At 37.7% G+C, this 25,092-nt stretch overlaps 1 protein-coding gene across 7 annotated transcripts in view; it reads right to left on the bottom strand.

Moving 5' to 3' along the window:
- Window positions 1-25,092, bottom strand: part of Fancc (FA complementation group C) — a 233,484-nt gene that overhangs the window by 39,525 nt on the left and 168,867 nt on the right. For all 7 annotated transcript variants that reach the window (XM_063229056.1, XM_063229057.1, XM_003468401.4 and 4 more), the window contains one exon: window positions 6,963-7,127. In XM_063229056.1, coding sequence (XP_063085126.1) covers window positions 6,963-7,127 — 165 coding nt within the window. The remainder of the gene's footprint in view (window positions 1-6,962; window positions 7,128-25,092) is intronic.

The raw sequence follows: 25,092 nt of genomic DNA, 5'->3' as shown, positions 1-25,092 counted from the left end.
TCTGAAAGTCAGGCGAGGGGCTCAGAGGTCTACCCTTGCAGTCACATGGTGGTTTGGTGACTCCCAGCCCTAGTGTGAAGCTGTCATGACCTCCAAGAGTAACCCTTTGGCCTAAACGCAGGGATGGCAGGAAGGGCTTGTCATGAATAACAAGAGATTCTCCTCTAGAAATTCCAAGGGTTCAGAAGCATGGACAAAGACCCACTACACATTTCTCACCAAACACAGATTCTTGGTCATGAATTCATGCCTTCTTCCTCTTCTCTGTGGCTCCTTCATCCAGGCATGGAGCAAACGCTCTCCACACAGTCCTCAAAATCCTCAGGGTTCTCAAACTTAGCGCCTAGGACATGCCTGCTGTGTGCTTTTACTCCACAGACCTAGGGCAAAAGCTCAGCAGCTCTCCTGGGAGGGCTTCATGCACTAGGCAGCTTGCAGGTGGCTGTGACAGCAACCCCAGGGTCAGACAGGAAAAGTCAGGTTTGACATTTAGCCCAGAAATTTAAAAGTTTCTCTGGGTTACTAGAGGAAGGGGTGAGAGTGTGCTGTTTTAAAGGAAGATAGGCAGCTCCTTTCTGAAAATACATGACTCTATTTGGAAGCCAAAGCCAAAGACATGCAGCCAATTATAAAACCGATGAAAGTCTACTGGTATATTGTGGTAAGCAAATACTTGGAAGGCTAAACCCAGGGCAGGGCACACTGGTCAGCAACAGCATGTGGTTTCTAAAGGATCAGCAGCCAGCCCATTTAGGGAGCCCAGGGGCCCAGGAGGGGGTGTGGGTCCAGGTGGGGAGACTGAATCAGCCTCCCTGTGCCAACATGTGTCAGAGATGCTCCATCCACAGGAAAGTGTCTGTGGAAAAGCTCCAGCTCTTACACCACTGCAGGTCCAGGAATTGGACACGTTGAAGACCACCCAGCAAGCACTTCTGGACAGTCTGTCCCCTACAGATTAGCAGACGTAATTTTCCAAACCAAATAAATTTTACGAGCTATCACAGAAGAGTAGCTTATTCATGGGGGCTGGGAGGGAACACAGCCCAGCTTTCTGGGGTTTTACACAGGATGCCATCGGGCGTTTCCCCCCTTGCTTCCCTTTAATTTTAACTTTTGTTGAAAAAGCAAGAGTGAATGCAGAGGTTGCTGAGACCGTATTCCTCTAAAAGATGGACTGCTTTAAATCAGAAATGGAGCCACACGAGTGTACGTAAAGTGCATTTTACTTCAAAGCGCATATTTTATGAAATTGCTGTGGAGTGTGAGACATGGAAACTAGCAGGGAAAACCATGAGAACCTCAATGTGGACGCTGTTCAGAGCTGGGAAGGGCCACCCAGCACACTGTGTAAACTTTGAAGATGATTATTACTCACAAACTCACAGAAATAATAGTAACTGGTGAGATTCCTCAGGAAATTCAGATCTACTAAACACATACTGACACAGGGCTTAACGAGAGTAGAAAAACTAACTTTTGCCTTTTAACCGTAAAACTGATGTTTTGACATTTTAAACATTAGATGACTTGACTTCTATTTTCATGCTAAATTTTACACTAACAAAGTTCTGGACTATTGAGTTTCATATAAAATGATACTAAAACATCATTCTAACTTTTTAAAAGAGTTATAGATTAAAAATGGAAATATTCCACAAGGAACTAGTTCCTCTGAATTATGTATAAGAACACCAGAGTTTTGAACTTATCCATTTCCAAACGCAATGATAGATATCCATTTGAAGACAGAGAAGAATAACCCACTTTAAAAAACCAGAAAATTTAAAACAAAAATACAATAAAATCTTGAGAATAAGAAATGTCTAAAATATATTCATGGAAAATATATCAGAAATGCCCTTAAAATTGCAAAAATAAGGCTGAGCAAATGGAATGACAGACATGTTTTTGGACAGGTAGAGAAAATCTTAAGATCATAAAGACACCAGTTCTCCCTAAATTAATCTATATCCTTAGTATGAGTCTTCCCACAAAGAACATTAGGCTTCCCTGGAGCCAAATTGGTTCCAAAGTTTATTTGGGAGATAAAACAAGCAATATAACATAATATAACACAATATAATATAATATATAATATAATGTAATGTAATGTAATATAATATAATTAAATATAATATAATATAATATAATATATTGGGTGGGGTAACAGATATATCTGTTACCCCACCCAATCACCAAATTAAAAAAGAGGCAGAAGGTAAAGGGAACTAGCTCTATTCTATACTACCACTAAAGCAATATGGTACTAAAGGATGCATATGGATGGTATACGGTAAAGAACCAAAACAGAAAATAGTAAAATACACCAACTGCAAACAAATTGAGTATATCCTTAAGGGAACATCTTAAGTCTACAGGGGCACTGCAGTGGGTTAGTGGTGCCTGCGTCCTTAACCACACTCGAGACAGCTGAAATAAAATGTTCTATTACTTGGGAGTGGGAAACAAGGACCCTCTTATTTGAACAAGTAACTGCAAAACCAGCCTTGTAAGACAACCAGAATTTAATTCCTGACCAGATAATGAAATGATAACAAGAAACTAATGTCAGTGTTCAGATGTAACAGTGGTCTTGTAGCTACATTTTTCAGGAGTTCACAGTGAGCTACACCTCCACCCTTTCTTTGTCTTGCTGTCTACTGCCTACTGTCTACTTTGCTGTCTACTTTGTGGCAGTCTACTGCCACATTGCCTAGGCTGGGTTAGCAGCTGTGAGCCTTTTGTCTGAACCTTTGAGAGGGTTGGAATATAGGCCTGTCTACCATGCCTGGCCATAAGTTATTTTTGTAAAAACGCACCTTATAATAAAGGGTCCATATATGTAATGACTTTCCAATTTCTCTATAAAAGCATTTAAATAATAAAGAATTAGTAAAAGGAAAAAAATTTTTGAGTCAAGTCATACTACGTAACCAAGCTGCCCAGGCTACACTTGAACTTTCAATCTCCACGCTTTGTCTCCCAGTCTGTTGGTATTGAAGCTATGAGATAGTCATGCTCAGCTGAGAGATCAGATGATATTAACACTATTTTTAAAAAACTGTAATATTTTTAACAAAATTTAAGGCTTGGTAAATACTTTTAAAAGCCCATCAATGATCATTACACTGTAGCCCATCAATATGTATAATAAATTTTTTGAATAAAACATCTTATTTGATTTTAATTTTAATTTATTGAGACAGGGTCTTGTTGTGTAGTTTAGGCTGGTCTTGAGTTCATTATTTAGCCCAGGCTGGCCTTGAACTATATAGGCAAACCTCCTGCCTCAGCCTCCCAAGTGCTGGGATTACAGGTGTGCACCACCACACCTGGCCCTTGGTCCTCTACCTTGAATTTAAAAACATGAATGATTTGAATCTCAATTTTGAGACTAAGTAGAATCTGGTAATTACAGTGAAATTCCCATGAAGAAACAAACCATGTTTTAAATGCTGCAGAAAGAGTAACTATCACCATTCTCTGAGTGGGATCCATGTGACTCCTGAAAGGAACATAGACCAGCTTAGGGATTCTGTGATCAAAACCTTTTTCATATTAGCTTTTACCCTTTCATGTTGTAAGTGTGCAATCTAATCACGCAAAAGTTACCTGCCATCTGATGTTATTTCCCTGACACTCAATAAAAATATGCTTGTATATTTTTACTGCCTCAAAGAATTTTAAAGATAAGTATGTTTAGGATGTAAATATGCATATTTTCAGAGATTAGGTTTATTCTTTTGTCTACTATGCCCTTGTTATCATTGATTATACATGATATTACTTTCACATTTAAAAAATCAGTAATTTAAGGCTGTAATTCCAGCTAACTGGGAGGCTGAGGCAGGAGAGTCACAAACTTGTGGCTTGCCTAGGTAACTCAGCAAGACTGAAAAATAAAAAAGTCATGTATGAGGCCCTGGGTTCAATTCCCAGTACTGCAACAAATAAACAAGTAAACAATATATTTAAAAAATCTGATTATTTCCCATTGTGGAATATAGCAAAACAACAGTATTTTGCTGAGGTTTTCTGTAGTAACATTTTAAAAAAATCTTTTGAAAACTTTTCTAAATAAAAACATTTTTATCTGAATTTCAGATATTTTTATATTATATATAAATATTTTATACAGCATCTACCAAAAATGTATATACACATCAGGCAAAAAAAGCGTAAATATTTTAATACTACATGCATTAAGACATCATGAGATTAGTACAGATTATCTTTGGCCTCTCAATCACAAGAGGTGCTTGAAGAGGTGCTCCAAGTGGTGGCCAGTAGCTCCTTGACATCTGTCAGTATGGCAAACTGCCAAGGGTAACCCTGGGCAGAGCGTCCACTGATTGCTGCACATGCATTTTCAATCTTTTCTCTAAGAGCCGGCAGTGCAATGGTTTTCTGTGAAATACAACATTCTTTAGGATCCTCCACAGATAAAAGGCTACTGATGTTTAAGGAGGGGAGCATGTGTGTTACACAAGTTTTTCTTTTCCTGAGGTGTGCATACATTTTTTTACTCTGTATAAAAGATTTGATTTATGTAATGCATATTTTATATCCATATATCCTAATACATTAATTTTAAAATTATTAACATTTTAAAGACTAAAATTTATTTACACTTTCTTAAACTTAAGAATGGACTGGTGGCTGTGGAAAGGAGAATTAACACATTCACTTTCTTATGCAACAGCAACAGCTGTTACACCAGGAAAAGAAGAAACATGCACATGGAAGGGTTCTGTGACTCATAGGACAGGGACATCTATTCCAGAGAAAGTGAGCTAAACTGTAAACAAAAGCAAATTGGAGGAAAGCTGTTGTTCTCGACTTTACAGATGTTAACAATTTACCTTCTGTAACAGACAACAGGAAGTTTCAGACATTGTAATGGGACTAGTTAATTGCAACATCAGTTTGAAGCCATTGAGAATCTAAACAAAAAGGATTTAAAAGTAGATATGACCCATTAATATCTTGCCAAGAGAAATGCAATTACAGCAAAACCTCTAGGCCTGGCTTGTCTTCTATACCCTGGATGGGAGATTTTTTGTGCAATGTGGCCATACTCCCAGGTAGACAGAAATTTGAAGTGTTGAACTACCAGTGAGACTCATGGCTCTTCCTGTGACACCTGTGTGACACTGACATTGACTGCAAGAGCAACAGTGGGTAAAGCTATTGTGCCTCGGGAAGATCAGGAGTCGGCCGTCATCATCCTCTCATTTATTCCTCACTGCCACACTCTTATAGGAAAAGCAGACAGAGTCACTAACAACCTCTGATGAATCGGTGTAACTGCTGCTGACTTTGCTGAATTACTATCCTTGAGAAACTTAAAAATCTACACAGTAAAAAATACAGTACATACAACTTCAGACTTCTGCTCCATGACCCAAAATGATGGCTGTCTGCAGAGAAGCACTCCCACCCCTTTGTGAGCTCTGGAAACTTACAGTTCATGGAAACCATTTGAAAGAATGACTGCTAGACAAATGACAGTTACTCACACTTAACTATTTGGTATGTTCCGCCCAAAAAACTAGCAAAATGACCCTACCAGCTAAAGAAAAACAAATGACAGAATTTGTGGCTCACGATATATTTGAGTGCTTATACAGAAATTGTCTGTCCACATGAGCTGACAGCTTTCTAAGAGTTAAAGGCACTACTGATCCAGTTGATGGTGACAGTGGCATCTGGTAAGGATTCACGCTGCACACTACAATATGTCAGTGCGTGGGAGATCTCCATAACTCAAGAAACCAAAATTTCCAAACAAACCATACATGGCACTACAAAATCTTGCAAAAGGTTCAAACAGTGTACGAGCAATGTGTTTTAATGTAACAGAGTATGGAAAGTTAATTAAATTTTAAAATCTACACTGTTATTAATCTTTTTTTTTTTGGTCTTTTTCCTTTTTATTGGTACCGGGGATCGAACTCATGACTGCCTGCTTGCAAGGCAGGTGCTTATGCTGCTGAGCTAAATGCCCAGCCCCCACTGTTATTAATCTTTAAAAAATAACTACTTTGAACTTTGACAAGGCATCCAAGCAGAGTATGCCACTACACTCTGAGATGGCCACTACAGTATTTCTGCCTTTGTCAACCATTTAAATGTATGTGGGGCTAGATTTTCTTTATACTCTTCAGCCAAAACAACACATCCACCAGACCAAACACAGAAGCAGATATGAAAACCCAACTATCAAGCCACACAAAAAAATCCTGAAATGTAAAAACAATGCCACTCTTACTAAACAATATTTGTGGAAACAGGATCTTGCTATATAGCCTAAATTGGCCTCAGATTCTCAATTCTCCTGCTTCAACCTCCGAAGTGCCAGATCATAAGCATGAGATACCACACCTGGCTTGCCAAACTTTTTTTTTTTGTCTTGTAAAAGATCATGATTCTTCATAAAAACATGCTATATTTGTGTTAAAATATGGTCAGTTTTTAAAATAAGATTTCTTTTTGTGGTCTTCTTGTTGTTGTTTTTGAGACAGGGTCTCACTATATAGGTCAGGCTGGTCTTGAGTTCACTTTGTAACCAGGCTGGTCTTGAACTTGCAATGATTCTCCTGCCTCAGCCTCCTGAGTGCTGGTATTACAGGCATGCAGCACCAGGCCCAGCTCTTTTTGTGGGTCAAATCCAGGGTAGTTAAGTGCTCTACCAGTGAGCTGTACTTATTCCCCCAATGCAGCTAAGTATTTTAAAATCTGTTTTAAATTTAAATGTGACAAATTTTGATAAGTATGACCCATATTTTTAAAAGTTCTTTGGGATGCTCAATAATTGTAAAAAGTGAAGTGGGAGACAGATATCAAAATTTTTGAAAACCGCTATCATATTTCATATTTGTATAACATTTCTAACACACCAAAATATTTTCTAAGAAAGGAGAAAACAAAACTGGACAATAGCATGAAAGAACATCACTTACAGCAAAAAGGCCTCATTTACAGCTTTGAAGAATGCTGGACAGAGGACTTCCTGAGGTTCATGTCCATGGTAGATGAGCAGGGCCTCCACCAGGGGTTCAAAATCAGGCAGGGTAACAAGTGGGATGCAAACTTGTGACAAGGATGCCACTCGTTCAGGAGCCATCCTAAGGAAGAAATAACATAAGAAATAATTACCCTAATCTGAGAGCCACATGTAACTAAAGACTCAAAGCCTTCATGCTGAAACGGTCAATGACTGGTTTTGGCCTGAACACAGAAAGAACTTCTCCATCTATCAGCTTCTCTTCTCCTGGTTCTCCATGAAGAAACCCTTTAGCTGCCCTTTCCATTTTAGTGTTAGTCACTATCAGGATTTTGATGTAACTACGCACAGATGCAGCCAAGTGGCCGGGCCCCCTACAGAACTCCCAGATCTCCTTTCCAAGTATCCTAACCCAAGTGCTCCCTAAATGAACTGAGGCCTGGTTCCTCTTTCCCTCTCCCTCTCCCCACCTCTTTTCAGCATCTCTACTGTTACCTCTGGCTTCTGGCCTGCACCAGCTCCAGTCTGTCAGGCAGTAACGCAGTATCCTGATTGTCTCCCTGCCTTTGCCCTCAGTCCTCTGCTTAGCATCCAAATGGCTCAAGCAACCCTTACAACTCCATGGTGAGACACCTGACTGTTCATGGCTTTGCCATGCTGTCCTGCCTCCCCCAGAGAAAAAGTGAAGTCTTGTAATAAGTAGCCACCTTGGTCTTTCCTGATGGGTCCCCTGGCTTGCTCTCTGACTCTTCCCTTTTGTTCTGCCTCCAGCTGTGCCAATCAGGTCCTGCTGTTCATCCCACCTAGAACACATGGCTAGCTCACTGGCTTTGTACACACGTCTCAGTTAGAATGTCACTTGGGTAAGCAAGGTTTTCTTTGACTATACCCTATCAATGCACTGTCTGTCACATGTGGCAATCTAAATTTAAATGAATAAAAAAATAAAATTTAAATGAATTGAAGTAAAATAAAAAAATCCAGCACCCCAGTTGCCCTAGTCACTTGACAAGAACCAGCTACACAAGGCCAGTGGCAGCTGTATCTGACAGCAAAACCCACACCCATTCTATAGAAAGCAGGCCTGTGAGCACCCACTGGCCCTTTGTCACTTTTCTTATGTGTCCTCCCAGCTGACCCATGATGTGGCACCTGTGTACTGCTCAGGGATGGTGTCTTCTGCTAGCACAGAAGTCTTCTGAGGTCAGGTCCCTCTTTCACAGCTCTTTTCCTGGAACCTAGGGACTACTTAGAGGTACTATGAAACACGTTACCTGAATGACTACAGATTAATAAAAGGAAACTTCTGGCAACACACTGTAAGTACTTCTTCTAGGTCTTTGCTTATAGAATCATAAATATAGAAATATAAACTTGTGTTTTGTGAGATACAAATGACACCAGAATATAGAACATATAGTATAAGCTGCCCTCATTATTTTAGACTGGCTGCTTATTTTTAAAAAGCATATAGTTTTGTAATTTAACAATGGCAGCTCAGGGGTTCCTAATGTTTCATGGTAGAAATGGGGCTGCAGCAGGGGCCTCACACATGGCTATATGTGCCCTGGTGGGAGGATCTGCATTTTAAACTCCCTTCTCCATTTCCTCTTCTACCCTTACCAGAGATATTATGATCTACTTTTATTTCTCCTGATTTGGCAGGCAAAAATTATTATGGATGCTTTAATTTACATTTGTTGATAATTTGGGAAACTGAGTTCATTGTTACCCACTTGTTTCACCTTTTAAGTGAATTTATGCGTCAATTACTTTGCTTTTGTCCTACCCATCTGATGACTATGTGTTGGTTGCTCAAGGTAGTCAAGGCTCTGTTTGAGGTGTTCATGACAGAGAAGTAAAGATGAAGGGAAGGGAAGGGAAAAGAAGCATTAAAATGATGATGCTCATGCTGATGAGCGGAGGACGCAACAGAAAAGGACAGTGAAGACTTGCTGAGAAGGTGACATTCGGGCAGGGATCCAAAGGAACCATACAAGCAAACCATGAACACAGCTAGAGAGGAAACGCTGGGAACTGAGAAAAGGCAAATGCAAATATCCTGGGCATCTGAATAAGGTGAGGAGACCAGTGCAGACACAGAACGTGGGGAGAGGGCAGAAAGTCTTTGGTGCTGTGCTGATACAGACACAGCATATTGTTTAACTTAGTTTTTACTTGTACCTTTACATGCAACTTTTCAAGAATCAAATGGGGAAGTACAAAGAATTAAGATGTGTTATATACATGCATCATCTTCCCACAATGAATGTAACCATATCAGGTGCGAGTAAATTTTTTTTTAAATGCTGAAGAGTCGGGTCGGGGATTTAGCTCAGTGGTATAAGCACTTGCCTAGCAAGTGTGGTCCTAAGTTTGATCCCCAGGACCAAAAAGAAAAAATGTTACAGTCAAAAGGCTCTTTGAAGCTTATGAACAATAGCGGGAATTCCCACTCTCACTTTCTCACCTCTAGAGGTAATCACTTTTGACCCTAACTCATTTTTTGAGATGTTCAGTAAAAACTACAACACCAGTGCCAAGCACATCTATCAGGTTATAAAGAAAAAAAGAACTTGAGCACATTGCTGGTGAGAGTATAACAAAAAGGCACAGCTGCCCTGGAGAACATCAGTAGCAGTCTGTTACCATGCACCCCTGCAGGTTGGGGAGACTTACACAGAGGGTGGGTGTGTTATTTCTACTGAAATGAATAAAAAATGATAGTCCATTTACAGAATGGAATGGAATGTTATCCGGCAGTTAAAATGGCAAACTGAGCCTACATTATCCAAATACACAAAGCTCAGATGGATGTGTGGTAGCACACACTTCTGATACTGCACTCGAGAGGTTGAGGCAGAAGGATCCCGGGTTTGAAGCCAGACTGGGATATATAGCAAGCTCAAAGCAGCCTGGATTACATAGTGAGACTCTAGGCTCATGAAACTTTATCTCCAAAACACAAAACAAATAAAAACAATGAACAGAGAAAGCCAACTTGCAAAAAGATATTCACTGTACTTTGTTACTTATGGAAAGTTTTAAAACAGACCATTTATATGAAGAAAGTGTGCTAAACATGATAGGAAAAATTTCTACCAATGTCTTGGGTGTGATGACTCCTGGGAAGGAATGAGAGGGAGAAAGATGCTTTAGTGGTCACTGAAACATTTTATTTCTTTAAAAGGATCAAATGTAAATACTAATAAAATGTTAGCATTGTAAAGTTTGGGAAATGGATACATATTTTCTGTATGTTACAACTCTTTTGTAATTGTTAAAAACTAAAATACAATGTTAGCTAATAAAATACCAAAAATGGAAAGATAATATTCTTAATAGAGAAGTTATTTTCTGTCTCAGGTTCCTGCTTCCAAAACAGCAATGTAGTTCATGAAAAATCAATCAGCTTTAACTGCTTAAAATTTATTTCTCTCTGGAGTATTTTTCTTTTTATTTTAAATATTTCTGTACTCTTCCAGTTATTTAATTATATTGGTCTCTTTAGAATTATTCATTTTATCACTTAGATCAGCTGAACAATTTACTTCTCAGATATATTCAACTTAAGAATTTCTCTCTGGATAGTTAATTAAAACACATTAAAACTCAAACATCAAAACATTTTATTAGTTGATAGGAAACTGTTGACATACATAGTAAAAAGGGGAATTTAAAAAATTGTTTTCACATTGATTATACCATATAAATTCAACCAAATATGAATCTAACACATACTATGAAGAAAATGGCTCTCTTGATTGTGTACTGTGCTTTAAACATTTATTCCAATGAAACTCAATGTGTTTTGCGTAGATATGCTAAGAAGTGAACCAACTGCAAGGAGGGACCATTATGGTTAATGTGAGCATGTCAGCAACCAAAGAAAAGCTGAATATTGTTATATACAGCTCATAAATCAGAGTGAATGGCAGAACCAGACCAAACCATGAGCCCAAATGCATTTATGAACCGCTGTCTTCTGCCAGAGTGATAGGATCAGCTGAACAACTGGGCCTAAGGGTTACATACATCAATTGATTCTTAAATTGAACACTCCATTCTTGCCCTGTTGGTTAAATTCCTGGAGAGAAAAATGCAAGGTTTGGCTATTGGAGGTGCTGCCTTTCAACCCGCAACTGGTTATTTGAAAATTGTTGACAAACATCTGTGTCCAAACTTTCCTGACCACGATCTGTTTGTGGCCAAAAAAAATTTCCATTTGTGCCAGATTGTGCATCACAATTATTTGTGAAAGATGCTTACTTCTCCAAAAAATCATGGACAAAATCCTTGGTATAGGGCACAGTCCATGTATGATGCCCACATTAATACCTTAGCTAGTAACAGCTGCAAGGATGAAATGTTGGTTAGCAGTTTATGTTATTCCTAGTGAAGCAAATCTATGATGTAATTAGAATTCCCTATTAAATTTACTAAGACTATGCAGTGCCTGCACTAGTAGATATCTCCTGCATGCCAATAGATCTGATACAATCCTGATTTGCTTTATTGAGTAATGCTTACCAGTTTTTTTCAAAGAATTTTATAATTCACCAAGATACGATTTTTTCAGGTACTTTTCTGAATGTGCTGAGCCCATTCATCATTTTCAGAGAAACTGAATTTCTTCCACTTTAATTTATACTTATCAAAAGATTGAATTTAAAAAGCAATTTGATGCCCAATATACTTTTTGACTCTTTTCACTGACTTTTAAAGTCTTATTTTTTAAAAACTAAAAACTAAGCTAAGTTTTCTTTGCCATCTATAAAAGAACTTGGATCCCTAAAAGGCTGAATAAGACTCAAAACTTTCAACTTCACAGTTCTCTAAGTGAATTATAAAGTCAACCAACTGTGTCTGCTCGTTTTAGGGAGTAACTGAGTTCATGAATTCAGGCCAACCAGCGCTGTGAGCACACCTTAAAGACAGCTGCCAAACATGCTGGACAGCTGCTGTCACTTGTGATAGCAATTAAATATGCATCATAATACTCTAACATTCTCTTCTATATCTGAAGTCAACTGTATGTTTTTATGACTTATATATTCTACAAGCTTCATCAGAGTACAATATGGTGGGCAAACTATTTTCTGATCTTTGCTTAAATCTAAGATATCTCCCACTCTGGAGAGTGAAGCAGGAGGGCCCTGAGTTCAAGCCCATTGAGGGCAACTTACTGTGAGACTCTGCCCCAAAACAAAGAGGAAAATAAGGGCTGGGGATGTAGCTCAGTGTGAAGGCCCTGGGCCCAATACCTAGTACCATAAGGGAAAAACAAACACCAACAGTAACATCAAAAACAGTAAGATACTCCCATCTGTGTATGAAGCTGAAATTTATTATTCCTTTCGTTTCACTATTATGACCTCAAAAATTCAAACAGCCAAAAGACTCAAAATTTACAAACCAAGTGAATAATGCTACACTGTTGCCTCTGGTTCCATGCCCCTTGTACTGTTATTACTGTTGTTTTAACTTTTTTGCCACATGAATATTTAAAGTTAATTTCAAAAAATTAAAAACCTTGTAAAAATATGAAATTGACCAAAGAAGAACAACAACAAAAATTCTGGGAATTCACCTAGTTTTCTTTTACATTATTTTAGGGGCCTGATAAATGGTAGGTGTCTGAAATAGAGATGGTATCTGAAATAGAGATTCACCTGCCACCAAGTAAAATCAACAATTCAGTGGCAGATCCAATTCTTTGCTACAACCTACCCTGAAGGAGTGAAGTTCTGTACTTGCTGAGTGTTCAGTTTGCTAGTCCTGCAGTTTGAAGTTACAGCGCAACCTCCTGTTTCTGGGAGCAGGCGTCATGGTGGCAGCTCCTGCAGCTGAACACCTGTGCAGAAATCACTTGGAGCGCTGCTCTGGCAGTGTCAAGACCGAGCGCCTGGAGAAAGCCCAACTGAAAAGTGGCCAGAAGAGCACCGGTAAAGGCCAGCAGCATGTCAAGGCCCTCCAGGGGGTTATCACTGGCCTGCCTGCCTTATATAGACACTAGCACTAAGTTCATAGAGACTTTAACATTGTTTGGGGAAATTACTCATTTTTTTCAGCCTAGCAGGTAGATTAAAATCGCAGCCCACAAGTTTCAGTGTGTATAATCAGTGTCCTCAGTGCCAGTCATCTTTCCTTCCTACCAATCACTGGGTGGTCACCAACTCGTTTGTCTCTTCTCAGGTTCTCAGAGAAAAGTGGCACTTTATAGGTCTTCTAGGGAGCAGGATTGATGAAGCACAGCTGGAGGGCAAAGATCACTTCCCGTGTGCTTCTTCATTTCTAACTCTGGATGAGTGATAAGCATGTCTTATAATTTCACAGACACTCATACAGCCCTGATTCTGTGCAAAATATTCTGCTAGGTTTGTGTAAAATACACACATGAGAAGAAATCCACTATCATACACAAACACACATACGTGACTCTATTCCCCCACCCAGAAAGTCCTTTGAAAACGGACTCTAAACCATGGTAACTGGACTTGTGTACAAAGCTCAGTGGTCTACACATGAGGCCCTGGGATCAAGTTTCAGGAATCCTGCCCTCCCCTGCAAGATGTCTCAAAACCATGTTAATTAATTTTAGATCTAAACTCGCCTGGTGGTGAGTCAGAAAAAATGACAGAGCACTGTGGAAAGTAAACATTGCTGCAGGGGCCACTGCCACTTAGGAAAATGGTAAAGAACAATAATTTTAGAAAAAGTAAGCATTTGAGGAGAAAAAACACTGTTCACACATAAGAACAGATCAGTGTGTAGTTCAACAAAAAATTATGAGAACTTTGCTATTTATTATCTAAAAAGTACTATAGATAACCACTAACCATCATAGGAACTCATAAATAAGCACTTTAATTAGAATCCTACCAAGGTACCTTAACATATTCAGACTATTACTAAAGATTAATAGCTCATGCCAAGACTTTTACACCGTGAAAGAAAACCAACACAGTGAAGAGACACACTATACCTACACAACTGAGCAAAAAAAATGTTTTGCTAATTTCAATTGACTAGTATCTAGAGTACAGAAGAAACTTTAAAAAAAAATCAGAACTCCCCAAATAAACACTCAATTTAAAATGAGTAACAGAAATGAAGAGATACTTCTCAGAGGCACAAATGACTCATAAGTACATTAAAAAATGCTTGACATCACTGGCCATTAGAGAAATGGAAATTAAAACAATACTGAGATTTCATTTACTCCAGAAGGAATGGCTATTATCGATAAATCAAACAACCAGGTTCAACCTGCCCCTCCAACCGTCTCCTGCCCCTAGGTTCATTCTCATCCTCCAAACACTTCCATGGCTCAAGGATGCACCTTGTTTCTCCAACCGACTGCACTGTATACCTTGCTCGCTTCTTTAGTCCCAATTTCCTCCAACATTCAACTACTTTCACTCCATTCCTTCCAACATACACATACACAGGAGTCCCCACCCCCAATCTTGATCCTCCATCTTTCCCTTTTACACTTGCTTCCTTTCTTTTTCCACCCTCCACCCCCACCTTCTCCAGAAAATTTAAAAAAAAAAAAAAGAAAGAAATCAAACAATATCAACTGTTGAGGAGGCTGTGGGGGAAAAAGACCCATTCACATCGTGGCAGGAATATAAATTAGCACCACTATGGAAATCATTATAGAGATTCCTTGAAAAACTAAAAATAGAAGTTCTATTCAACTGAGCCATTCCCCCTTCTAAGTGTCTTCTCCAAAGAGATAAAGACATTATATAAGAGCATGACAAGCAAATCTATGTTTATAATAGCACAACTCCTAACAGCTAATTCTGAAAGAGCCTATACATCCTCCAACAGATGAACTGTTAGGTAAAATGAGGTATTCATACATAATGGAGTACTCTGCCATAAAGGGTAAATTGGAATCAATTATAGGAAAATGGATGCACCTTGAGACCATGGTAAGTGAATAAAACAGACATATAAGCTTAACTGTCATATAACTTCTCTTATAAAACCAAAGTTTAAAGAACTAAACAAAACACAGACAGTAGGAAAAAAGGAGACAGGTCTTTTCCAAGTGGGAAAGAATTTAGGGCTAGAGAGGGCATAGAGAAGGGAAGGGGGATAAAAAGAATTAAGACATTTTAAGTACATGTACTTACTCCCTAAAATGAATGTAAACATTGTGTACTGCATGCTTGTACTAATAAAAGTAAACGTAAGAAAGTAGTGTAGACAGCTTTCCCCAAAGTTTAGTATACATAAGAATCATCTGTTAGCGTAAAAACAGATTCCTTTGCCTCTCCTTGGAGGATTCGGAGGAACATGCTCTTGGTAGTACCAACAGAGGAAACTGGACAGATGCTGACAGCTAATGTAAAACCAGTCAGGAAGAGCAACTTGCATAATCTGGGCGAGAGAAAGTCAGATGGAAGTGGAATGTAAGAAAACTGAAGCAAGTGACAAAGTGAGCATGTTAATATACTACCACTCCCAACTCCCAAAAATTATGGGAGAATTTTTATAGTCAAATACCATAAAAGCAAGGAGAGAGGCTTTTGGTGATCCACAAATTATGAGCAAAACTCGAAGCTATAGGTAAGTGGGACTTTTTGAGTGAAACTACCAAAGCCTCAAAAGCTTCAAGAGATACTTGCATAGGGTGAATTCAAGGATAGACATGAACCTAGCATCCATAAGGCAATCTGCTGGACTACTGCAATAATAGCAGGACCGGGCTAGGCCTTCATAACTCTTCCTTCTAGCGACTGTCCCCAAGCAAAGGATAACAACAATGTCCTGCTCCCAATGGGAAGAGGGGGCGAAAACACAAGCCCCAGTGGTATGTGCTCTGATGCCTAGAATACAATTAATTGGCAATCCCAAGCACCACTACATCCTGGTCTTCTCTACACCTACTAGAGGCAACCTGTAACAAATGCTCATGGAGGATCCCAAATTCCAGGAAGACTAAATTATTTTGCAAAAGGCTTGTGTCTATTTATGTCCCCAATAGCAATGTCTTGAGTTTTTCATAACCGAACAGATGTCTGTATAAAATGTCATTTTATACTTCCCTGAAAAGAATCTTGAGGAATATTTTTTCCACTGGGTAGTTTAAACTGTTGAAATTCATTTTCTGTTCCTATTTTCCAAGGGACTACTTTTGATACTTTACACAAGTGGAAATATGCAGCATTTGTCACTTTGGATAATGTGGCATATGACAAGATCTCCTGCGTCAGGCATAAATAACATTCAATTGTGTCTATATGCCATGATTCCTGTCTAAATTTATCCACTGATGGGCACATGGGTTGCTTCCACCTGTTGGTTTATGCAAATAATGGTAAATGTGGAAGTATCTTTCAGAGATCCTGTTTTCAATTCTTTTGGATATATATAAACAAAGAAGTGGGATTGCCAGATCATACAGTAATTCTATTTTTAACTTTTAAAGAACTCTCCATATTGTTTGCTGTAAACAGTGAACAAAAATTCTAATTTCTCCACATTTTCACCAATACTTGTTTCTCTTTTCCCCCTTTCCTCCTTAGTTGCGGCCACCCTAATGGGTATGAAGTAATATCTTTTTATGGTTCTGATTTGCATTTCTGATAGTCAGTGATGTTTACCATCTTTGCATATGCTTGTTAGTCATACATACATATTCTTTTTTTTTTTTTTTGTCTTTTTTCCTTTTTATCGGTACCAGGGATCGAACTCACGACTGCCTGCTTGCAAGGCAGGCGCTTATGCCACTGAGCTAAATCCCCAGCCCCTACATGCATAGTCTTTGAAAAAAATTTATTCAAGTCCTTTGCCCGTTTTCAGATTTTTTTTTTTTTTATTGTTGAGTTGTAAGAGTTTTCCTTACATTTTATCCAGAGTGATGGTTTGCAAATATTTTTCTCATGCCACAGGCTTCCACTCGATCTGGGAACTATTTCTTTTGCTTTGTACTTTAAAATTTTATGTAGTTCCATTTATCTATTCTTCCTTTTCTTGCCCATACTTCTCATACCATATCCAAGAAATCACTGCCAAATCCAGTTACAAAGCTTTCCCATTTTTTTCAGGCTAGGTTTTATAGTCTTTAAATTGTTGTATGTGGTACTGGTAAAGGCCTAGCTTCATCCTTTTGCATGTGGAAGCATGATTTTCCTGATACTATTTATTGAGGAGACTATCCTTTTCTCATCTAGCAGCTATGGTACCCTCGTCAAAGACTATTCTGTCACACTTGTGAAGGTTTACTGCTGGTTCTTCACTCTGGGATGTGTCTGTACTCGTGCCAGCTCCACATTGTTTTGATTGCTGCACATTTGTATATGTTTTCGTCCTAAAAGGCAGAGTGAGATCACCATCTTTGTTTTTCTTCCTCAGGACTGTTTTGTCTATCTGGGATCCTGAGACTCTACATGAATTTCAAGATTTTTTCTTTCTTACCAAAAAGAAAAGGTCATGGACATTTTGAAGAAATTACAGTGAATCTACAGATGGCATTAGGTTTTATGCACATTTACAAATATTAAATCTCGAGTTGTGAACATAGAATCTCTATTTATTTGTGTCTCCATATTAGGCTGCTTTGAGCATGGAAGACTTTTGCTTCCCTGGGTAAGTTTATTCTTAAATATTTTATTTTTTTCAATACTATTTTAAGTGGAATTACATTTAAATTTTTTTGAATTGTTTATTATTTAGTGCATAGAAACACATCTGTTTGTTGTGTAATTATTTTGTACCTTCTAAATTTGTTGTATTAGTTTATTAGTATGAACAGTTGTATGTAAGCATAGGTAAGTAACATTTTAGGGTGCTCTACAGATAAAATCATATTATCTGTGAAAGGAGACAATGTGACTTCTTCCTTTTCAATGTGATTTTATCTCTTCTTCTTGCTTACCTGCTGTGACAAAGACTTTTAGTACTACAGTAAATACAAGTATTAAGAAAGGATAAAGATATCTTTGCCTTGCCCCTGACATTATAGAGAAAATTTCAGTTTTTCACCATCCAACATGTTAGTAATTGTGGGTTTTAAAAATATGGCTTTTACTGAAGTGTTGCCTTTTTCTGTCTAGGTAACTGCCTTCATTCCTCATTTGTCAAGTGCTTTGTCATGAATCGACATTGAAGTTTATTAAATTCTTTTTCTACATTAATTGAAAAGCTCCTATAGTTTTTGCTCATAATTCTACCAATTCCATGCATTACACCAACTGGCTTTTTGCATGTCCTACCAACTTCACATTTCAGGAATAAACTTCACTTGATCATGTAAAATCCTTTTACTATGTTCTTGAATTATTTTTAGTATTTTGTCAAAGATTTTTGCATCGAGGATATTCATCTGTTTTATTTTCTTCTAATATCTTTGCTTGACTTTGGTTTCAAGGTAATGCTGGCTTCATAAATTAAGACAGAGAGTGTTCCTGCTTTCTCAATTTGTTGGATGAGTATGAGAAGGATAAGGTGCTCTGCCATCAAATGCTTATGTAACTGATGCATCTTCCTTTTATCTCTGTAAAGTCCATCTTTGTCCCTTATGCCAGTTGTCCAAGTGTGGCTTCTCCTGCTCTTTTGAGTACTATTTATGTATCTTTTCCCAATCTTTTATTTTCAGATCATGTACATTTTCATATCTAAACTGAACATTCTCCTCCTCCGTCTTCTTCCTTTTTTGCAATGATAAACTTTGATTGCTTCTCATTTTCCTTTGTGAACCTTCCATCCTTTTAATAGTACTTTTTTTCTTGTTAACACAGGTTTATACAAACTATCTTAGATGTCCATCAACTTATTTTAAACTGATAACACATTAACTTCAATCACATAAAGATTCTACTCGTTTACATTTCCTCCCTACTTTGTTTTCAATTGCACAAATTACAAACGTTCTCTCCTGTCTTCTGGGACTCCCAATTCCTATTATGTGTATGTTGTTCCACTTGAAATTGTTCCCTAAGTAATTTAGGTTTTTTTTTTTTTTTCACTTTTCTTAATTATTTTTTGTGCTCCTCTGACTTGATAATTTCATTTTTAAATTTTTATTTTATGAAAAAATAAAATTTTCATAACCAAATAGGAGAAAAACAATAGTAATCACCCTGTGTGTCATTATCTTCAAAAGCAGTTACTTGTTTTGTTTGTCTTTTTGAAACAGGGTCTCACTATGCTGTTCAGGTTGGCCTTGAACTCTCTTTGCAGCCCAGGCTGGTCTCAAACTCACAATGATCCTTCTGCTTCAGCCTCCGGAGTGCTGGGAGTTACTTAAGTTTAAGAACAAAAATAAATCTTACAAAAAAGAAAGAGATACTAACACGAACTTTCTTTTCAATAAACTAAACTAAGATAAACTTTTAGTATAAATGAAACAAATTAACATATTTTAAAACAACCGACTGTAAATGGCACAGTATTTGAACTTCTATTTATTTTGCTTTTTATTTGTGCCTCTCCCATATACGTAGTTTTTCATCTAAGAGAAACCATGAAATATTTGAGCTTGTGTGCCTGTCTTATTTCACTTAACATTGTACTCTAAAGTTACATCCATTTCCCTATGAATTCCTTAAGTTTGTATTTCTTTACAGGGGTGTAGAGCTCCATTGTAGATATATACATTTTCCTTATGCATTCATCTGTTGTTGGATATAACAGTGTTTCTAAGAAATAGCTACTATAAATTATGCTCCTCTAAACATGGGTATACATGTAATTCTGTAATATGATGATTTTAACTCTTTTGGGAGAATACTCTGGAGAAGGATAGTTGGGTCAAATGGAATTTTTTTCCGGTTGTCTCAAGTATTGCCACACTGATTTCTACTGTGGATATATTAGCTTGCACTCACACCAACAATGCAGAAGGACTCCTCTTCCCTCAAATCCTCACCAGCATTTGTTGTAATTAGATTTTGTTGATGACAGTCATTCTTTCTGGGGTAACATGATATCTGAGTGTTGGCTTAATTTACGTTTCTCTGATGACCAGTAAGTAATGCTAAGCATTTTTTCATGTATTTATTGGCCATCTGTACTTATAAGCAGTGTCTATTCACTATTGTGAATAATACTTTCCTAATTGTTTTTTCAGTGAGTTCATTAGTGTACAGGAATGCTACTGATTATGTGGTTGTTTTGTGTCTCAGTACATTGCTGAATTTGGTCATCAATTTTAGGAGTCTTTTGAATCTTGTAAGTAAATGATCCCACCATCTGCAAATAGTATTTTGACTTCATTCTTTCCTATACATACCAGTTTCATTTCTTTCTCTTGTCTGACTGCTCTGGCTAACATTTCAAGGACTATGTTGAACAGGAGTGGTGACAGGACATTCTTGTCTTGTTTCTTATTTTAGAAGAAAGGCTTTTAGCTTTTTCCCATATTGACGAATAGTTACTCAAAGCAATGATTTCTGCTGGATGCAGGCAGCAGTGCGAGAGTTCAAACCTATCACTAGACTGCATGTCTTCTTCAGGACCACCCCCAGATGATTCTCCCACCAGACCTGGCCTCCCATAGCAGAATACAGGCCCTGTGATCCTGGTCTGAGACCAGGTCCTCCAGGGGATCCCAGCAGATCCCTAGTTAGCTTTCTCCCTATCGAGGGCTATCTTCCAAGGGTGTCTCCACCAGGTCTCACTTCAGTCCTGATGCAGTACTTTCATTGTGCGTGTTGCTCTCTTTTTCAGACAGGTTGGGTTAGCAACTCTGTTGCCCTGTGCTGTAGGGAATCCAGGTACCCAGTTCTGCAGTTCCTGGGTCCTTCTCACACATGTGCAAAGCCAGGTGAGTGCTGGCATCAGCTAATGGCGCATAGAGTTCCCAAGTCCCTGTGCCACACGTGGGATTCCAGCAGGCAACAGCAGCTGCTAGAGATGGTGGCGGGGGGTGGGCGGCAGTGCTTCCCATGACTTTTTACTTTTCCTTCTTGATTCTACTTGATCAAGTCTGCTACTAAATCCCACTCGCAAATTTTCCATTTTTTTTTCTTCGTAGTACTGGGTTCTGAGCCAAGGGCCTTCACATTGAGCTACACCTCCAGATTGACTGATCAACTGATTGATTTATAGAGTTCTGTTAAGTCTCTAAATTTGTCCAAGCTGGGCCTGATCTTGGAATCTTCCTGTCTCAGCCTCCCAGAGTGCTGGGATTATAGGAATGCATCACACACCTGGCTCAAATTATACTCTCCAGTGTCAATTGTCCTAATTTTCACTTTGTTGTTTATCTGGGCTCTTCTGTAGTGAGATTCTACATATAATTATTTTGAATTATCTGTCAGGTAATTCATAGACCTGTTGCTTTGGAGTAGCTTTGGAAGATTATTCATGCTTCCCTTTGTGTGTTATTTTGTGGTTTCATATGTTATGAAAAAAAAAATCACTTGTCTTTCCAGACTGGATTTACCCAAAGGAACCTTCACCAATCGTCCCAGCTAGAGACTCTGGGGATTCCTCAGGCCTTTTCTTGCGATGGTTTCTTCTCTGGGCCTATGAATGTAATTTTTCAATTAGAGGGCTTTACTGTTTCATTTTTTAAGAGCTTATAATCTTTTTGCTCCCTTTCATGTCTGTTTGGAGTACTATTGATTCTCTGGTGCTGCAACAGGTTACCGAATTCTCTTATACTTCATGGTCTCAGGCTTCCAAAGAATGCCAGTCTCCTGTTCATACTACATGCCATCCAAGCGAGAACCATTCCTTTGATATTCCCCAGGACAGCCAGAATGCCCCACTCTTCTCTTTCTCCCCATTGTAGAGCCCCAAGCTTTGCACTTTACCCCAAGCCTACTGAGCAGTGCCAGCCTTGCTCTATAAAACTGTCAGGTCTCAGCACCATAACAAACCACTGAGCTTTCTCGTGTTCCCTGTGACCCTCAGGCATCCAAAGCCTGCTGGCTTTCCACAAGAGTGCTCCCCAAAATGCTGATATGCTCAATCCACACTTGACTTTTCTCGTTTCCTCTCAAGGGAGAAATAAGTTGGGCTTCTCCTTCTAATCTTGTCAAGCTGTGCCAGGTTATCACTGCTGATATGAAATATCTTTTTCCTTACCAATCCTGATGCAGGCATTTCTGACTCTGAGCTTGTCTGTAGTATGGCAACTTCTTTACTGGTTCCTATTGTTCTCATAGATGATTTGGGGCTATATATTAGGGGGCTATCCCTGTGTAGGAATAAGATCTCTGCTTTCTGTTCTGCCATTTTTCTGATGTTGCTCCTGAACAATTCCTTTAATGTTTATGATTTACTTAATTTTCCTCTTTTGGTAATCACTGCTGATGCTCTTTTCTCACTTTCATACTGCACTGTTTGCCTCTTTAGGACTGATTTGCTGGAGTCGTTTCTATATTTTGGATACTAATCTTTTGGTCAATTTCATAGGTTTCAAACAACTTCAAAGTCTGTGACAGAGCATTTCCACTTGATCACAATTTTATGGTAATGTTGATGATGTTCATCCTCAGCTGATTTTTAAAAATTATCACTCTATATTTTGGGAGTCAGGTGTAGACAGTACATACACATTGCATCCTATCAATTTTTAAATTTATTTTGAAAAACTTTAATTCAGTTATTCAAAAGATCCATTATTTAACATTCACCTCACAGCTAAATCAACTTGATGTATTTGACATATAACTAAATTTGTGTAAGTATTCTTCAAGTACCCTAGATATTCTTATTTTTATGTATATATTAATACCACATGAGTTACCTATTTCAGATGCCCTAATACTGATGTTTAATAAATTTTTCAAGTTCAAAAATCATCACCATCATCTAGTTTTAGAACATTTTCATTACCTTACCAAAAAAAAAAAATCTGTGTTCCTACTTTCAGATACAATTAATTTAGTGTCTGTCTCTGTATTTGTCTGTTTGAACATTTCATGCAAATGGAATCATCACATTATGTAGTCTTTTGTGAATGGCTTCTTTTACTTAGCACATTTCTCAGGCTCACCCATGTTGCAGAAGGATCAGTTCCTTCTTATTGAGCAAACCGTCTATTTTAAGGACATTCACATTTTGATACTGCTATTTATGAGTTCACAGACTTTTGGGATGCTTGCACTTTTTGCCTACTATGAATAATGCTATGAATATTAATATACTAATGGCTGTGTATTTTTTGTGAAAAGTGTATTTTAATATTTTGCCTATTACTATGTTGTCTTCTAACCACTGAGTTTTTCACATATTCTAGGTAAGAGTCCTTTATCAAATGCATGATTTGAAAATACCGTCTCATAGTCTATGACTTTGTCATTTCAATTTTTAAATGATGGTTAAGACTTTTAAAAATTTGTTGATTGTTCTTTGGATTATTTCTAGGTTTGAACCATTACAAATAAAGCACCTCTGAACTTTCATGTACAAGTATTGGTGAGTACTTATGTTTTGGTTATTAGTAAGTAATAGAGGAATTGGTAAGTTGCACGGCATGTATTTAACTCTATAATAAAGTGCCATATTGTTCACCAAAGTGGTTGTATTATCTCACATTCTCACAAGCACTGTATAAGGAATTCACATCTTCTTCAACACACACTCATGTGTTTTAAATTTTAGTCATTTGAGGGCATATGCAGAGTGGTATTACATTTGATTTTTTTCTTGTTTAATTTTTTACTGTGGTAAAATGGAATACTTATATATGCATTTGTACATGATAACAATGTGCTGACATTATATTTAATGTACTATGTCTCATTACCTATCTATGTTCAAAAGTATTAATCATTCCTAATATAAATACTGAACACATTTAAAAACTCTACTTTTTTCTCCTCTTTCCAGCTCCTAGTAACCTCTATTCTGCTTTCTGTCTCTGTGATTATGCCTATTCTAGGACTTAAACATTAAATGTTTAAATTACAATGTTTAAACATTTAATGTTTAAGTGGACTTAAAACATTTATCTTCTGTGTCTGGCTTGTTTCACTAAGCTTGAATGATGCTTTCAAGGCTCATCTATATTTTTATATATAAAAACTGTATTCCTTTATATAGCTGCATAGTATTCTACCACATGTGTATAACACCCTTTTTTGTCCACTCATCTGTTGATAAGACATTTGAGTTGCTCCTACATTTTAGCTACTGCTGCTAATGAACATTGGTGTACAGATACCTGTTCAAGTTCTACTTTCAGTTCTTTTGCATGTGAACACTCATAGCACTGGGTTTTCTGGGTCGCACAGTACTTCTGTGTTCAATTTTTTAGGTAAAATGCTAAACTCTTTTTCATCATTTTTTTTCCTGGCACCATTTTCTATTTCCCAATTTCTTTGCATTCTTACCAATTTGTTACTTTTTCCATCTTTTTTTATTGTTATTATAGTCATCGTATGGATATAAAGTAGAATTTCATTCTGACTTTGATTTACATCTCTAATAATTAGTGATGACTAGCATCTTGTGTGCTTATGGGCCAGCTGTTTGAAGGAATGTCTGCTCAAGTCCGATGTTCCTTTTTAAGATATGGTACTGGAGGTTGAACCTGGGTCTCATACATGCTAGGCAAGTAATTTATCAATAAGCTACATAAATTCTCAGCTCAAAAGTTCTTAATTTTAATAGTCTAACTTATCTAGCTTTCTTTTTTGACAATATTATAGATGGTGTTTCTAAAAAAATCATTACCAAATACAAGGCCATGAGAATTTTTTTCAATATTTTCTTCTAAGAATTTTATGTTTTACTTTAATGATTAGATGCCCCAATTTCTAAAGCTGTGAAGGCAAAGGCATTTTTGTTTGTTTGTTTTTAAAAACAAAATCTTGCTATGTAGCCCAAGCTAGCCTTGAATTCATGGCAATCCTCCTGCCCACCTTCCAAGTGTTGGGATTACAGGCATGTGCCACCATGCCAGAATCCCAAAGACTTCTAATACAGCTTTAATTTGCAACAGTTTTTTAAAAAATTCACAAAAGTGCCTCAATTCCTAGGTTTCCTTGGTTAATGATTTCTTAAAAATGAAATCCTCACCAATGAAAACAATTCTGAATACCTTCACAGAATGAAGAAACATTTGTAATGTGATTAATTGCCTTTTACTCTTTCTGAATCTATTAGATTTGTTT

The sequence above is a fragment of the Cavia porcellus genome, unplaced genomic scaffold (genome assembly GCF_034190915.1).
Source record: "Cavia porcellus strain 051 isolate PalLab524CR breed Dunkin Hartley unplaced genomic scaffold, mCavPor4.1 scaffold_17, whole genome shotgun sequence".
In the NCBI taxonomy this organism is placed as follows: Eukaryota; Metazoa; Chordata; class Mammalia; order Rodentia; family Caviidae; genus Cavia; species Cavia porcellus.
Note: the sequence above shows the minus strand (reverse complement) of the source record. Positions and strands in the feature narration are given on the sequence as shown.